General features: G+C 38.4%; 1 protein-coding gene across 1 annotated transcript in view; it reads right to left on the minus strand.

Annotated features, from left to right (window-relative positions):
* Window positions 1–522: 522 nt before the first annotated feature.
* The window catches only part of LOC124550704 (deoxynucleotidyltransferase terminal-interacting protein 1), a 128,565-nt gene continuing 111,910 nt past the window's right edge, over window positions 523–17,177 (minus strand). Inside the window, exon 8 of the mRNA XM_047125430.1 lies at window positions 523–1,012. Coding sequence (XP_046981386.1) covers window positions 804–1,012 — 209 coding nt within the window. The 3' untranslated portion in view covers window positions 523–803. The remainder of the gene's footprint in view (window positions 1,013–17,177) is intronic.

Raw genomic sequence — 17,177 nt, forward strand, 5'->3', positions numbered from 1 at the left:
CTCACATAAAAGATGGTCTCCTTCCCCCTCCTTTCCCAAAATCCATCATAACTAATATGACAAAAAAGTATTTGTGAGAAACATGTAGAGGGGTCTCCATAGAGAGAGAAATGGAGGGAGAGGTTACAAATTACATTTGTAAGGAAATGGTTTTTACAAATCCATACCATTTTGCAACTTTTTTGTGTATTATACCTAACGCAGTAGAAAAATTTTTGAGACTGATTACTTATTACAGAGACATTTTGATAGTTTCAATGGAAATATCATGCTGTATGATGTTTTCTTCTTCTAAGAAAATAGTACATGTGCTTTTATGTATCATGACAATGGAGTTCCCAAGTGAAAGCTCTTCATTTTTTTTTCTTGCAAAAAGATTTTTTTTTACATCCATGGCACATCACATGTCAAAAATTGTTTTTTGTAATGGAAACCACTCTGATTTCAACAGTTCACACGTAATGTTTAAAAACATTGATTTTCTCCTGTAGTCTACATACTTTACATGAAAATTCCCACAATTTTACAAAATTATAAATGCTTCACTCAATCAAACCTCATTTTTCTTTTAAAGTCTTTAGAACTTTCTTATGAATTTGTGATTCTATTTTTATTTACTTCTCACAGCCTTCTCGATATTAAGCCCCTACCGGACTAAGGCATCTACTATAATGCCTTTTTGTCTGGGAGAAGTTAAGCATTTCTTTTCAGTCCTGTTACACAGGATGTATGATTATACTTTATGCTACTCCTTCCTTAGCAGAGTTTTCAACCAAGAAACTTATGAATCCTTTGTTACCAGCCTATTCTAACCCTCCTTGTGAACTGTCACCGCCAACGTGGCCTGCGAGCAAGGCAGAGAGAGTGCTGCTGTAGCCAGCAATCTGCTGCTGAAGGGGCAGCGACGGGCTCGAATCCAAAGTGCGGACGGGGCCAGGAGAGCTGTCCGAGCCTTGGGATGCAAGTGTTGGGCAGTCCAGGAGATCCAGCGCATCTGATGGAGTAGGAGGCCCTATAATAAAGAGATTAATATATTATGAAAGGAATTCTCTAGAATGTGGTGGCACTGTTACATGTCAAATATAAGCAACAATGAAGAGGCCTTTTCTTATTATTCTTGTTAGATGCAATTGATCTCAAATTAAAAGAAGAAAGAGATTTTAAGTTATGGAAACAGAACAGAAAAGAACACTTAAGAGTTCTTGCAAATGAAAAAAAAAAAGGCACGCAAATATGTATGAAACAGAACAGATTAAGAGGAAAATTTAACCCAGGAGTGGCTGACATCAACTGTGCTAGGAGCTGCTGGCTTACAGTCCTCGAGGCTATACTGGGTAGGGCTATCAGGGTAGGAATACATATGTCGGGTTGTCTGGTCACCACAGTTACACCGGTTAGACAGACTGGTTTTAAGAGATTTGCTTTGGGTCTTGCTTCAGTCCACTGCCTGTTAAGGGATTACAAAACTCGCAAGTTTTTGAGGTTGCTGAGGACTAGTTGTTCTGGCAGTTCCATCCTAATGGTTTCTTGATGTTGACAAAACCTTCACTTTAAGCGGAGTTTGGTATTCATAGTCCTTGGCTGTTATGAGGCAGTTATTTCTTGATTTCAGCCTTTGGGTAATCAACCGAATACTGTTGTTCAGACGTGGAGGGCTTCATTTTCTCTTTGTGGGTTGTTGCCTCTCCTCAAATTGTAGCAGATTAATTCAAGCCAGGTAGTAGAACTTACCTATAGGAATAGATTTCAGATAGCTAGTGATTAATCTGCACATTTCACTGAATGAGGTATCAACATGCTTTGTATTAGATGAGAGAGACACATCATCTTTCTTTTTGGCACAATAACAAATTTCCAGTACTGTTGTTTCTACCACTTGTGGCTTAGCACCTAAATTTGAGCCTACACTTCTCTGGGTGACATTGTTTCTATGACCAATTTTCTTTCGGTTGTGCTGGTCTACCTCGGAGCTCTATTCAGGTTTGCACCCAAGTATCTGGGGCAGGAGCAGTGCTCCAATAGCATTCCTCTCTATGTAGCCAGGGATTTTGTCTGGTTAGCCTTCAGTTAGTCCTGCACATACTCTAGTATGGGCTTCTCCAGGATGTTAGTGAGTCTCACTTTACCTCTTCAAACGTACAGCTTTGGACAACACAGCTCTTTCATTAGTGTACACTGGTACGAATATTGAAGTGTTGGGGCTAGTACGCAGCCTGGAGGTAGGTCATTTCTCTGCCACCTTCTTCATCGCTTCTGAAATTCCACGAGAACATGCAGTTTTCGAGAAGACACGCAACATGAATGGAGTATGATTGAACAGCAAAGTATTAACACAGTAATAAATTTTTTATTTTTATTTTAACACAGTAAAATTCAATATTTAATACGCATATTCTCTTCATTTGAAACTACATTTGTAATTTCCAAATAACTGTGAGGACAATAGTGGAGGTACTTACTGTTTTATTCAGTTTCATTTGCAGATAGATTATGGGAAGAATAAATACTATGGTATCTGTTGTCCATAAAAATGTACGTTCATAATTTTTACAAGAGCACTAAGGGTCTGCAGTATACTTCTGATTTCCCCCTTAAAATCATTTCTTGAAAATTTTCCACTATATTTTCTTAAAGAGAGATTTTTTTTAAAAAAAATCTGCCAATTCAAATACTTCAAAATCATTCTCTTCCATCATTCTAATAAATTTGTGACCATTTTCACTGTAAATTGTGAATACCAGATGTTTCCTTTAGTCAACCTGATGTATATATTAGTTATGTAGAAATGCCAACAAATTGCTTGCACAAGATAGACTAGTTGTCTCAGTTTGGTATTTGGACTGAAGATCACAACAACAAACAGCATGGCCACCAAATGCCATTGCCTTAAACATAATATTATTTATTTTAGCAATTAGTCTCAGTCTACAGGTTCATGATTTGGCAAAACACATTATATAATTGCAAGGCTGCAGAATTACAGACCATTTCTTACCTTCAGAAGGTGAAATTTTGAGTACTGCCAATAAACACATAAAGATACAAACAAATACCATGACTTTTGAAAGTGTTACGTACTTCACCAAGAAAGAAAATAGGATAGCTTGAGGAAGGTTAGAAATGGAAATGAAATGGAAATATCGTGTGGCTAGGGCCTCCCGTCGGGTAGACCGTTCGCCTGGTGATGAAGACCAGGTTACTCAGACACCAGGCTGAGATAAAGATGAACAGAAAGACATCATCAGAAAGATAAGGTCAAAAATAGTACACTGGTATGCACTGTGCTGGCTTCAGGCCAGAGATGATAGAATGGAGGACTGAGTGGTAAAGGTGGAGTAAGAGAAACATACATGAGAACAACAGAAGGAAATACTGAGTGGTGAAGATAGAGCAATAGGAAGGTAAATGAGAAATGAAATGAATAATGCATTTGAGAACTATGCAAAAAATGGAAAATGTGATGGGGAAACTACTAGCAGCAGTGACAGAGCAAAATACAAAAACAAAAAAAATAAGAAGGAGCAAAGTAAGTTATTGAGTAAATACACCAAGAAATACTACCGAAAGGTAAAAGAAAAAATATGGGAAAAAACATTACCTTTGTGATGATGATGATGACTGTGCCTTTAGGGCGACATAGGGCAAAATTGCAAAACAATATTCGATTTTTTTTTTACTGCGCAATGTATTAGATTGATTTTTTAAGAATAACATCAGAAAGTTTTATATTCAAATTATGGCTAGAAATACATTTTAAAAAAGTTAGTCGGCACCTGCCACGCCCTCTCTTTCTATGCTGTGGTCCATGGCTTCTTTATGCTAGAAATTTTGTGTGTTAATTTTTCATTCACACAATCAAAAAGAACTGCGGCCAAGTTCAAGTTCTGGAAGGCCATGAGAAAGATTATCTCTGCTTGTTCATTTGTTTACAATCAGGTTTTTTTTTTTTTAATAGTACATGTTACAAACTTATTTCAGTTTTTAGTTTTGCATATATCAACCTGTTATGCCCGAAATGGGTTGTAACAGTAGACGAATATTTAAAAAAAAAGTGAGGAAATGTTGAATTTCTTGTGTACTAGGTCCAGGAAATTTAAATAACAGTGTTACAGATGCTGCTCCTAAGTATGAAGGACACCGAGTTCATTAAAGAAGAAAATCAGTGAAGAAATTGATGATGCTGTGTACAGGGCCAAAGACGAGTTTTTTAGTGGATTTAGATCAACTGACTTAGAATTGCTGGCCCTTAGGTTTAATGTTTCATATGCATATGGCTATTGTGGGTCAAAGGACCTTAGACTTTATGGTGACAGTAACTGAACTGGCATTGTAAGTAACATACATAATTTGTGTAAAATTTGTAAATATGAAAAGATAGCTCCATGTGATACCTGTCTAGTCTTCAATAGTGGAAATGTAGGTAGGATTAAGTGCCTGCAGAAACTAGGCTTCCATTCTGGTGCTTTCACGCTGAAGATACTCAGAAGCATCGATGAAGTGCGACTGGACAAAGCAGCAGAAGAAAAAATGCAAAAGTTGGCTAAGTAAAGGAGGCATGGGAAGAGATTACTCCAGGAAGACGAGGATGAGAATAAAGATTATGGATATTGACAGCATTAGTCCCTAGAGATATAGCAATATTGTCAAAAACTGAAATAAAAACTTTAAGTCTAATTGCCGTAAAATTACTTTTTTGAGCTACGATGTTATTTTCTCAGTAACTTTAAAAGCTAATGCCCTGAAGTTTGGCACTGTTCTTTAGAATTACTTACTGAATAATCCTGTGCAGCACTTTTCCAATACCTTTTCTCTGCGAAAAGTTCTCCTTTAAAATTTGAGAAAAATAAAGCAGTCCCGGGTAACACAAAAATGAAAAATTAATTTTAAAGCAACTATGACCTTAAACAAAAATCAGTTCCACTTGTTTTATAAGCCTCTTATGCAGATGTAAACTGTGAAATTCCAGTTTTATTGCTTGATTAGTTTACAAGAAAACGTACTTCATACAAACAATGGTAATGAAGAACTTAAATCCTTATAAAATGAATGTCGATGCATATTTTCAAACAAAAACTGTGCATAATAACAAGCATTATGTTGTACATAATAGTCTCAAGTTTTACTATTTTTGCTGTAATATTTTTGGAAATATATATGTTTCAATACAAGAATGCATTTTGCCCTACATATGTAGTTAAATAAACTAAATAACTTGGTTATCACTCCCTCCTTCCACAGGAAGTTCACATAAAATGATTGTGTGAAACGAGAAAAGAAGACTGGCTTGCTGTAGGGTCTCTGATATTGTCATTGTCGCTAAAATTTATGGAGGCAATACTTCACCAGGTAGCTAGAACCAGTATAAGATTAGGGGGAGCTAAAGAAAGAAAGAAAGAAAGAAAGAGGGGAGTGCTGATGTGGAAGAAGCTGGTGGCCCCCAAAGGACAAATAAGATAAGTATGGCAGGAGGCATGCCATCTGCACCTTGCACACACCAACATCAAGTACACATCAGATATATTATTAATGATTACCACATTCCTAAAATGTGTTGAAAAAATGAAGACTTATAGGTAGCAGAGGGAAGAGCACTGCATTTACATGGCGAACCTGCGTGAGCAGTGCTCACTGCCTATTGCTCACTTCCCATGCCATGCAATTACGTGGTTGGCAGCTTCTGCATTCCCTATTGAGTGGGCACATACTCATTGAGTGTGGGGCAACAGGCGAGTGGCCCTACCATGCAGCTTGGGAATCATGGACTCTATACAGCTTTGTCACAATGTAGTGGTACTAATTGGCTCACCAAGCATTGGAACACATTTAGAATTAGAATTTCTTTTTAGCTGTCTATTTTCCATTGTTTCTATGGAGACAAGTAAGCTGTATACCTGAAATTAATCAAGTACAGTGGCTGAGAATGATTACTCATAACAAAAATTACAGTGGTGATCTAACATTTAATTCTATAGGAGGTCATTGATTTAGCTATGCAACTCTAAATTTGCATGAATGAATAGCTGTTGAAATAATGTTTGCATTCAGTCTGCAGCTAAAATCGTACTGATGCTGAGACATATTTTGGGCAGAGCAAACGAAAAAGATGTATGCTGAGGAGAGTGATAACTAATTATCATTGACAACTTTTTTAAAATTAACAAAAAAAACTTCAATCTACCTACACTGTAGGCTCTTGTGAATAAATTGAGCAAATGAACTAAAAGGACTCATCACAGTTGGTAATATTACCTGCAATGACAGCGAAGAGGAAGGAGACACAATGTGTAGCAGAGATTAGCATTATTTGGATACATTTCTATCTGGGTAACTATTCAAGCACATAGATTGTTCACGCAAATTTATTCACAAATAAATTATTGGTAGCTTGGATGAACAATAATGCAGAATGTCACTGTATTTTTTTTATTTATTTCGTGTACAAATTCTATAACTGTTCCTTTGGCTCAGTGCAGTTTCTATTTAATAAATAACTATTAATGGTTTATACAGAAACATGTCTCGGTGGCTCAGTGGGTTAAGTTGCAGACTACAAAGCTAAAGTTTTGGGGTTTGATCCACCATTGGTCCGATGATCTTTTCTGTTACTTATTGCTTCTTCCTTCTCTAACATAGAGAACAATGCCAAGTCCAGTTGCACCGTCTTTCGGAGTAGATGTTGAACTTAGGTCCCCCTTTAACTGGATGCAGAAGTTGGTAGGAGGTGAGAGGAAGTTACGGCACACCACATCTAGTAAAGCACTGCTGTGTTTGTGATGAAGAAAGCTGGGATATTTTTATTTCCCCTCTTATTTTGCCATCTGCCCTCTTACAATTCATTTTTTTTTTTCATTTTTGAACTTATTACCAGTAACATACCTGAGTACAATATGCATTTTCAAAAAAGGGAAAGGTTGGCCCTCAGTTTTAAAGAATATAACACCAGATCTAATTTTGTGATTAGTTTTATGTATGTAATTGATTTTCTAATTTATTGTGACTATTCCTACACAGTATCTTTTGTTATAGAGTGGAATCATGTTTCATAACTTAAATTCTATTGTTGACTTATAAACAAATATAAATTCTGCATTAAATGTAAACATTTGGAGGGACAACTAAAAGTATTTGGCTTTATTCAAAAACATGTTAGCAAAGCCAGCCCTTCATTGATTCCAAAGTAATTAACAGGTTTGTCAAAAGTATTGTTTGTGTAACTATATCTGTTAATTTCATGATTTAAACAAATAATACGGCTTTACTCTCATAGTAGAAGAAACTGTTAAAAAAGATGCAATTTTTTGATGTATGCAGTTAATTGAAGGAGTTAAGCTTTAACTGTAATTTCAGTAAATTAAACATTGAACAATATGTAGTTTCAGTGCCTATTATTGCGATGATATATGAGGCCCTAATTTTTGGTCCCAAGACAGTCAGCCAATGGCCGAGTTTCAGACGCGGAACCCTTATTGGTTAGATCAACTTAACTGTGAAATAAGTGTTACACCAATAGGCCGTGTGTTAAAGCAACGACACTGTCTGTTCAATTTATTTGAAAGACTGAAATGTGTAGTTAGGGTTTTACTGCTCATAGATGTTCAACAGTAAACTATTATAGCAGTATGTGGATGTATGTCTGCAACATATTAACCCTCGAGTGGGTGAGCCTGTGTATAAAGTGCGCCAACCACAAATAGCATTGTCGTGCAAAGTTCCATTTTTGTTTTACAATAGCAAGCCCCTACCTAATCTTGCATTACTGTTTCAGCTAGCACAGTGAGAAGTTGTCATAGGTTGACGTGAGCTACAGTAATTTAAAATAAACTGCGAGTGTGTCATCTTAGTGTACAAAGTGCGCCAATGCCCGGTCATGTAAGTAGTTTTTCCTTCACTTTTATTTCAGTTCTTTTTAATTGAATCAAAAGATAACACATAACAAGCGAGTGTATCACAGTGCAAGGCGAGACCAAAGCTGACAAGACAACAAGCTTGAATGGTTACTTAATGAGGATCCAGAGTTCAACTCTGTACCAGACAACGAAAACAATGACGACTCTGTTGAAGAAGAAGAAGAAGAAGGAGAAGAAGAAGAGGAATTAATCACAAAAAGTGATTCTGATCAAGTCCATGATTCAGATGATGACTGAAGAGTCGCTCTCCACTGATGGTCTTTTTATTGGGAAGGACATAATGTATACATGGAATAAAATATGTCCTAATGTGACTTCGAAAACAAAAAGAAAGAATATTATGAAAATATTTTCTGGGCCTGCACGTGTTGCCAGAGGTGTCACAAGTGAAACAGAGGCTCTATAGACAATACTTCACCTTGAAATGATTGATGAAATTGTAAAATACAAACAAATACATTCAATTTTTGTTTTAGCAGATGCTAAAACATTCTTCACTAGTAATATTGAAGTATATTGTGAAAAACAACCCAAAGGACCATGCAATGTTTCTAATTCTCCCTGTGATATTGTAGGAAGGCTAGTTACTCACACTGAAGGCTCAGGAAGAAATGTTAAAATGGATAATTGATACACTAGCCACTCCTTAGCCAAATCCCTTTGAAAAAGCAACCAACATGCATCATCACGTTGAGAAAAAACAAACGCGAGATCCAACAAGAATTTTTACCTGGGAAATGTAGGGTTATCCACCCAACTTTATTTGGTTTTCATAATGATATGACGCTAGTTTTGTATGTGCCGAAACAAAACAAGGCAGTTATATTACTCTCAACTATGCACGATTTTGCGACCATTGACAAAGTTACAGGTAAACTAGAGATAAGTTTTGGATTACAATATAACAAAGGGAGGAGTCGACACAGTCGATCAACTGGAAGGTGCATATTCCGTTGCACAGGTGACAAGATGGCCATTGGTTGTATTCTATGCTCTAATGGATATAGCAGGAATCAATGCTTGAATAATTTTTCATACAAATGAGGTAAATCCATAAAAGAAGAGAAGAATTTTTTTGAAAGATTTAGCACTTTCTCTCATGAAGCCTCAACTAGTGGAAAGAACTAATATCCCTCCACTTCCTGCCAAAATTGCAACTTTCATTGTGAAATACAAAGATCAAAGTGTTGAAAGAACTGAGGAGCCTACAACAAAGAAAAGAAGTCAGTGTGTGACATGCGGATGAGCAAGAAACCCATCTACTACCAGAAGATGGAACTATGCCATAGCTTTGTTTGCAAAGGACATGTAAAAACAGTGCATAAATGTGAGAAGTGTAAAGCATTAGCTTTGTTTGCAAAGGACATGTAAAAACAGTGCATACATGTGAGAAGTGTAAAGCATTTTTCGAAAATGTGCAATATTGCAATGAACGAGTGTTTTTGTTCTGTATGTGCTTAAATAAGTGTTGGAACAGATTGATATGTCAACTGCAGTAGAATAATATGAAAGTTTCTTATTTGTTTAATCAAATAGTAAATTAGCAGTGTAATATAAGTTTCTTGTAATGTTGTTTAAATAAACTAAACTTTAACTGTGATTTAGCTCATACATGTTTCCCTTGGTAGCATAATGACAACTTTTGACTACATGTGTACAAAGTGTGCCACGTGCCTGCTCGTGTTACGAAAATTGGCATGCCTGCTCAAGGGTTAATGAGACTAATTGAAAGTTAAACAATAGTTAACCGGTCAACGAGGAAATAAAGCAGATGAACATCACGTATGGTGCCCTGTGTGAGGTTACTGTACATGGGTACAATAAACTAGGACTCACGAACTTTGACAATGAACTCAAGCGGTTCACAGTGATTTAAATGGAGGAGTTGCTACAGTCAACCAGCGCTGGGTTTTCATGGCCACAATATGACAGCAGCCAATCAGCGAGCAGGTTCTACAGGAGTAGCCAATCAGCATGCAGGTGGACACATCCAAATTAAGACGCCTCACCGAGAGAATTACAACTTGTAGCAGCCATGCAGATGATGGATCAAGATGACAAACACAGCAGCAGCAGCAGCAGAAGAAGAGTGGATAAAGATAAGGTAATTTCATAGCAAAAGCCGTTTTATATTAAATGATACATAAATGAGTAGCATTAACGAACCAGACAGTGTGGAGAGACAATGGGGGACTGGTTCTGTCGACAGTAGTGTTTATAGATCAGACATGAATATAACTTTGAATGATGGGGATGAAAGTCCTATCGTAGATGAAATGATAAAAGCGTCATCTATAGTGTATGGTGAGGTGGGTGAAATGGATGAAAGCAGTACTGAAGTGGATGAAACCATTAAGGTTAAGAGGGAAGATGTCCTTTAATTCCAGTGTTTGATCACAATATAAATTCCTTTTGCGAAAGGAATTTTTATTGTGATCAAAGACTGGAATAAAAAACCTTTTGACTGTAATGGATCACTGTTCATATTAGTGACTATGTCACTGCTGGTGATAAGAGGGAAGAACCTAGTGGCGAAAGCCAGCAAGGGCAAAAGTTTATGGCAGACGAAAAACTGGAAGCAATGTTAAAGGCAAATTATGAGTAGTTTGTGTTGTTTGACTAGTATGTGTACGAAGAAAGACATTAATAGTGCAGAAAATACTACAAAAGAAGACATTAATAGGGTGGAAAACAGTATGAAAGAAGACATTAGTAGTATTAAAACTGACATGAATAGCTTAAAGGATGAACTGAAGAAAGAAATTAAAAAGGAAATTAAGGTCTTCAGCTCTAATGGCTCTGAGCACTATGGGACTTAACATCTATGGTCATCAGTCCCCTAGAACGTAGAACTACTGAAACCGAACTAACCTAAGGACAGCACACAACACCCAGTCATCACGATTCAGCTCTAATCTTTCAGAGTTAAATAAGAAGGTTGAGGTAGTAGTTAAAGATTGTGATGAAAAGATAAAGAGAGTAGAACAGAATATTAATGGGAAATTAACATTAATGAGTAGTAAATGTGGAGAAGGGAGAAAGAAACTCTGTGATGACTATAGTAGGAAGGTGGAGGCTTCTGAAAAACAGTGTAAAGGTGAAGTCAAAGCTACCAGGAAATTTTGTGCTGAAAATAGGGTTAAACTTGAAAACCAAGTTGATCAGATTAAAAATGATTTTGAAATGGAGATAGAAACCAAGTGTACAGTAGTAGTAGAAGAAAAACTGGTAAAAGTAAATAAAAACGCAGATTCAAAATTGGCTGAAATACAGAAAAAGATGGAAGAGGTACCAAATCTAAAGCACAGAGTATGTAGCATACAAACAGTCCTTCATTTCTTAGTCGTAAGAAATTTCTTAATTTTGAACAATTCGGGGATGTGCATCCACTGGATTTCATTAGGGAATTTAATGGTCTGCCTGAAACATGAAATGACAATGAGAAAATGTTCATGAGAGGTTTTTTGAAAGGGGATGCTTATGGATGGGCAGATAAGGTAGCTGATACCTGTATTTCGTGGCAAAGCTTTGAGAAAGCATTTTTAGATGAATATTGGTCCAAAGAGAAGCAACAGAGAATTTTGAGTGAATTTTGGGGAGGAGAGAGATTTGACGCTAAGAAGGGTACTGTGAAAGGTTTCTATCAGCTTTGGATAAACAAACTGAAATATTTGGACAAAGTGCCAGGTAGTGAATCAGTAATTATAGACTAAGACTAAATTGCCTCAGAAAGTTAAGAGAATTGCTTGTACCTGCCCCTAGAGGTAATATTAGTGATTTCTTGAATTATTCTGATAAAGTGGACAGGGTGAAGTCCTCAGTGGAAGATCGTAGGAGGAATTTTGATGACAATAATCAATCAGGTAGAAAATTTCAGGTAAATAGGATGAACAGGACTAATTATAGTAGAAATTCAAGTAAAAAAAATGGAGGAGATGACCTTAATTCTGTATCAAACCATTTAACTAGATAATGCTCCAGTTTTGGCTCACAATAGAGCCAACCTCTTAGTTCATCCCTATGAAATCCCCAAACCACCTTCCCTACCCTCTGGCTCCTACCCTTGTAACTGCCCCCGGTGTAAAACCTGTCCCATGCACCCTCCCACCACCACCTACTACAGTCCTGTAACCCGGAAGGTGTACACGATCAAAGGCAGAGCCACGTGTGAAAGCACCCACGTGATCTACCAACTGACCTGCCTACACTGTGATGCATTCTATGTGGGAATGACCAGCAACAAACTGTCCATTCGCATGAATGGACACAGGCAGACAGTGTTTGTTGGTAATGAGGATCACCCTGTGGCTAAACATGCCTTAGTGCACAGCCAGCACATCTTTGCGCAGTGTTACACCGTCCGGGTTATCTGGATACTTCCCACTAACACCAACCTATCAGAGCTCCGGAGATGGGAACTTGCTCTTCAATATATCCTCTCTTCCCGTTATCCACCAGGCCTCAATCTCCACTAATTTCAAGTTGCCGCCACTCATACATCACCTGTCATTCAACAACATCTTTGCCTCTGCACTTCTGCCTCGACTGACATCTCTGCCCAAATTCTTTGTCTTTAAATATGTCTGCTTGTGTCTGTATATGTGTGGATGGATATGCGTGTGTGTGCGAGTGTATACCCGTCCCTATTTCCCCCTAAGGTAAGTCTTTCCGCTCCCGGGATTGGAATGACTCCTTACCCTCTCCCTTAAAACCCACATCCTTTCGTCTTTCCCTCTCCTTCCCTCTTTCCTGATGAGGCAACAGTTTGTTGCGAAAGCTTGAATTTTGTGTGTATGTTTGTGTTCGTTTGTGTGTCTGTCGACCTGCCAGCACTTTCATTTGATAAGTCACATCATCTTTGTTTTTAGACATATTTTTCCTACGTGGAATGTTTCCCTCTATTATAAATACAAAATTTGTTTGTTTCATATATTTGTTTATTTGCATTGTCTTTGGTACTCAGTATTTCTCTTTCATACGATATGCAGCTTTACTGTATGATTAAATGATGATGGCGTCCTCTTGGGTAAAATATTCCGGAGGTAAAATAGTCCCCCATTCGGATCTCCGGGCGGGGACTACTCAAGAGGACGTCGTTATCAGGAGAAAGAAAACTGGCATTCTACGGATCGGAGCGTGGAATGTCAGATCCCTTAATCGGGCAGGTAGGTTAGAAAATTTAAAAAGGGAAATGGATAGGTTAAAGTTAGATATAGTGGGAATTAGTGAAGTTCGGTGGCAGGAGGAACAAGACTTTTGGTCAGGTGATTACAAGGTTATAAATACAAAATCAAATAGGGGTAATGCAGGAGTAGGTTTAATAATGAACAAAAAAATAGGAGTGCGGGTAAGCTACTACAAACAGCATAGTGAACAAATTATTGTGGCCAAGATAGACACAAAGCCCATGCCTACTACAGTAGTACAAGTTTATATGCCAACTAGCTCTGCAGATGATGAAGAAATTGATGAAATGTATGATGAGATAAAAGAAATTATTCAGGTAGTGAAGGGAGACGAAAATTTAATAGTCATGGGTGACTGGAATTCGTCAGTAGGAAAAGGGAGAGAAGGAAACGTAGTAGGTGAATATGGATCGGGGGGGAAGAAATGAAAGAGGAAGCCGCCTTGTAGAATTTTGCACAGAGCATAACTTAATCATAGCTAACACTTGGTTCAAGAATCATAAAAGAAGGTTGTATACCTGGAAGAATCCTGGAGATACTAAAAGGTATCAGATAGATTATATAATGGTAAGACAGAGATTTAGGAACCAGGTTTTAAATTGTAAGACATTTTCAGGGGCAGATGTGGATTCTGACCACAATCTATTGGTTATGAACTGCAGATTGAAACTGAAGAAACTGCAAAAAGGTGGGAATTTAAGGAGATGGGACCTGGATAAACTGAAAGAACCAGAGGTTGTAGAGAGTTTCAGGGAGAGCATAAGGGAACAATTGACAGGAATGGGGGAAAGAAATACAGTAGAAGAAGAATGGGTAGCTTTGAGGGATGAAGTAGTGAAGGCAGCAGAGGATCAAGTAGGTAAAAAGACGAGGGCTAATAGAAATCCTTGGGTAACACAAGAAATATTGAATTTAATTGATGAAAGGAGAAAATATAAAAATGCAGTAAATGAAGCAGGCAAAAAGGAATACAAAAGTCTCAAAAATGAGATCGACAGGAAGTGCAAAATGGCTAAGCAGGGATGGCTAAAGGACAAATGTAAGGATGTAGAGGCTTGTCTCACTAGGGGTAAGATAGATACTGCCTACAGGAAAATTAAAGAGACCTTTGGAGAGAAGAGAACCACTTGTATGAATATCAAGAGCTCAGATGGCAACCCAGCTCTAAGCAAAGAAGGGAAGGCAGAAAGGTGGAAGGAGTATATAGAGGGTTTATACAAGGGCGATGTACTTGAGGACAATATTTTGGAAATGGAAGAGGATGTAGATGAAGATGAAATGGGAGATAAGATACTGCGTGAAGAGTTTGGCAGAACACTGAAAGACCTGAGTCGAAACAAGGCCCCAGGAGTAGACAACATTCCATTAGAGCTACTGATGGCCTTGGGAGTGCCAGTCATGACAAAACTTACCATCTGGTGAGCAAGATGTATGAGACAGGCGAAATACCCACAGACTTCAAGAAGAATTTAATAATTCCAATCCCAAGGAAAGCAGGTGTTGACAGATGTGAAAATTACTGAACTATCAGTTTAATAAGTCACAGCTGCAAAATACTAACGCGAATTCTTTACAGACGAATGGAAAAACTGGTAGAAGCGGACCTCGGGGAAGATCAGTTTGGATTCCGTAGAAATGTTGGAACACGTGAGGCAATACTAACCTTACGACTTATCTTAGAAGAAAGATTAAGAAAAGGCAAACCTACGTTTCTAGCATTTGTAGACTTAGAGAAAGCTTTTGACAACGTTAACTGGAATACTCTCTTTCAAATTATGAAGGTGGCAGGGGTAAAATACAGGGAGCGAAAGGCTATTTACAATTTGTACAGATACCAGATGGCAGTTATAAGAGTCGAGGGGCATGAAAGGGAAGCAGTGGTTGGGAAAGGAGTGAGACAGGGTTGTAGCCTCTCCCCGATGTTATTCAATCTGTATATTGAGCAAGCAGTAAAGGAAACAAAAGAAAAATTCGGAGTAGGTATTAAAATTCATGGAGAAGAAGTAAAAACTTTGAGGTTCGCCGATGACATTGTAATTCTGTCAGAGACAGCAAAAGACTTGGAAGAGCAGTTGAACGGAATGGACAGTGTCTTGAAAGGAGGATATAAGGTGAACATCAACAAAAGCAAAACGAGGATAATGGAATGTAGTCAAATTAAATCGGGTGATGCTGAGGGGATTAGATTAGGAAATGAGACACTTAAAGTAATAAAAGAGTTTTGCTATTTAGGGAGCAAAATAACTGATGATGGTCGAAGTAGAGAGGATATAAAATGTAGACTGGCAATGGCAAAGAAATCGTTTCTGAAGAAGAGAAATTTGTTAACATCGAGTATAGATTTAAGTGCTAGGAAGTTGTTTCTGAAAGTATTTGTATGGAGTGTAGCCATGTATGGAAGTGAAACATGGACGATAACCAGTTTGGACAAGAAGAGAATAGAAGCTTTCAAAATGTGGTGCTACAGAAGAATGCTGAAGATAAGGTGGGTAGATCACGTAACTAATGAGGAGGTATTGAATAGGATTGGGGAGAAGAGAAGTTTGTGGCACAACTGGACTAGAAGAAGGGATCGGTTGGTAGGACATGTTTTGAGGCGTCAAGGGATCACAAATTTAGCATTGGAGGGCAGTGTGGAGGGTAAAAATCGTAGAGGGAGACCAAGAGATCAATACACTAAGCAGATTCAGAAGGATGTAGGTTGCAGTGGGTACTGGTAGATGAAGAAGCTTGCACAGGATAGAGTAGCATGGAGAGCTGCATCAAACCAGTCTCAGGACTGAAGACCACAACAACAACAGCGATATGCAGCAAAACAGTCTCCAAGATGTAACGCAACTCCACAAGACTTACACATTAAGTTTGTTCCTACCCCCAGACCACACAGAAGTATCCCCCTTGTCACCCAATATTATCCTGGCCTCGAAAACATCAACAAATTACTCCGCCAGGGATATGACTTTCTCAAGTCAACCCCTGAAATGAGATCATCCCTTGACAAAATTCTCCCCACACCACCCAGAGTTGCCTTTCGTCGCCCCCCTAACCTCCGTAACATCCTTGTTAAACCCTACAATATTCCCAGACTACCTTCTCTACCCAGTGGTTCCTACCCCTGTAACCGACCCCGCTGCAAAACCTGCCCCATGCATCCGCCCACAACCACCTACTCCAGCCCCGCTACTGGTAAAACATACACAATTCAAGGCAGGGCTACGTGTGAAACTACACATGTCATTTATCAACTGACATGCCTGCACTGCACAGCCTTTTACATCGGCATGACAACAACCAAACTGGCTGAGCGCATGAACGGACACAGACGAACTGTCCGCCTAGGAGATGCCCAATACCCGGTAGCGGAGCATGCCCTCCAGCATAATTCTAGGGACCTAGGAACCTGCTACACCGTATGTGCCATTTGGCTTCTCCCACCCAACACCAGTCCCTCTGAACTGCGGAGATGGGAACTTGCACTCCAACACATCCTTTCATCCCGCCATCCCCCTGGACTGAACCTACATTAAACAACCTCACTCCCATTCACTCTTCAGTCTTCTCCTCTTTCCCTTTCCTCTTTAGCCATTCACGCATCTTTTCATCCTACGTAGTTGTGTTTATCTTTATACTATATACCTCTTTACTTCTGTATGCATCCTCTTTGGTTGAAGCTGGCACAGTACTTACAGTAGAATATCTTTGGCTTCCCTCTGACAACCATGCCTCCATCCTTGCCACCCTCCCTGTTTACCTATCCCTGTTGCTTCATAACCTGGGTTGTGAGTAACTGAATCCACTTTCCCTTCTTCCCTTTTTTCCCCTCTCTCCTCCCTGATGAAGGAACAAAGTTCCGAAAGCTAGGAATGTAAATTTTCAGTTCTGTTTTATGTGTATCTATCGGCTGTACTGAGCTGAGGTAAGTACTGGCCAGCCCCTCTATCTCTTTGTTAGTATTTGTTTCACATCTTATATGAGATTTTCCATTAATCATTTACATTAAGTTTGTTGTTGTTCATTTTTGTTTTTGGAAAATACAGGGCAGTTTCTCCATTTTCGTTTATTTGGTTCAGAAATAAGTACTAGC

This window comes from Schistocerca americana, chromosome 1, assembly GCF_021461395.2.
Source record: "Schistocerca americana isolate TAMUIC-IGC-003095 chromosome 1, iqSchAmer2.1, whole genome shotgun sequence".
NCBI classification, from domain to species: domain Eukaryota; kingdom Metazoa; phylum Arthropoda; class Insecta; order Orthoptera; family Acrididae; genus Schistocerca; species Schistocerca americana.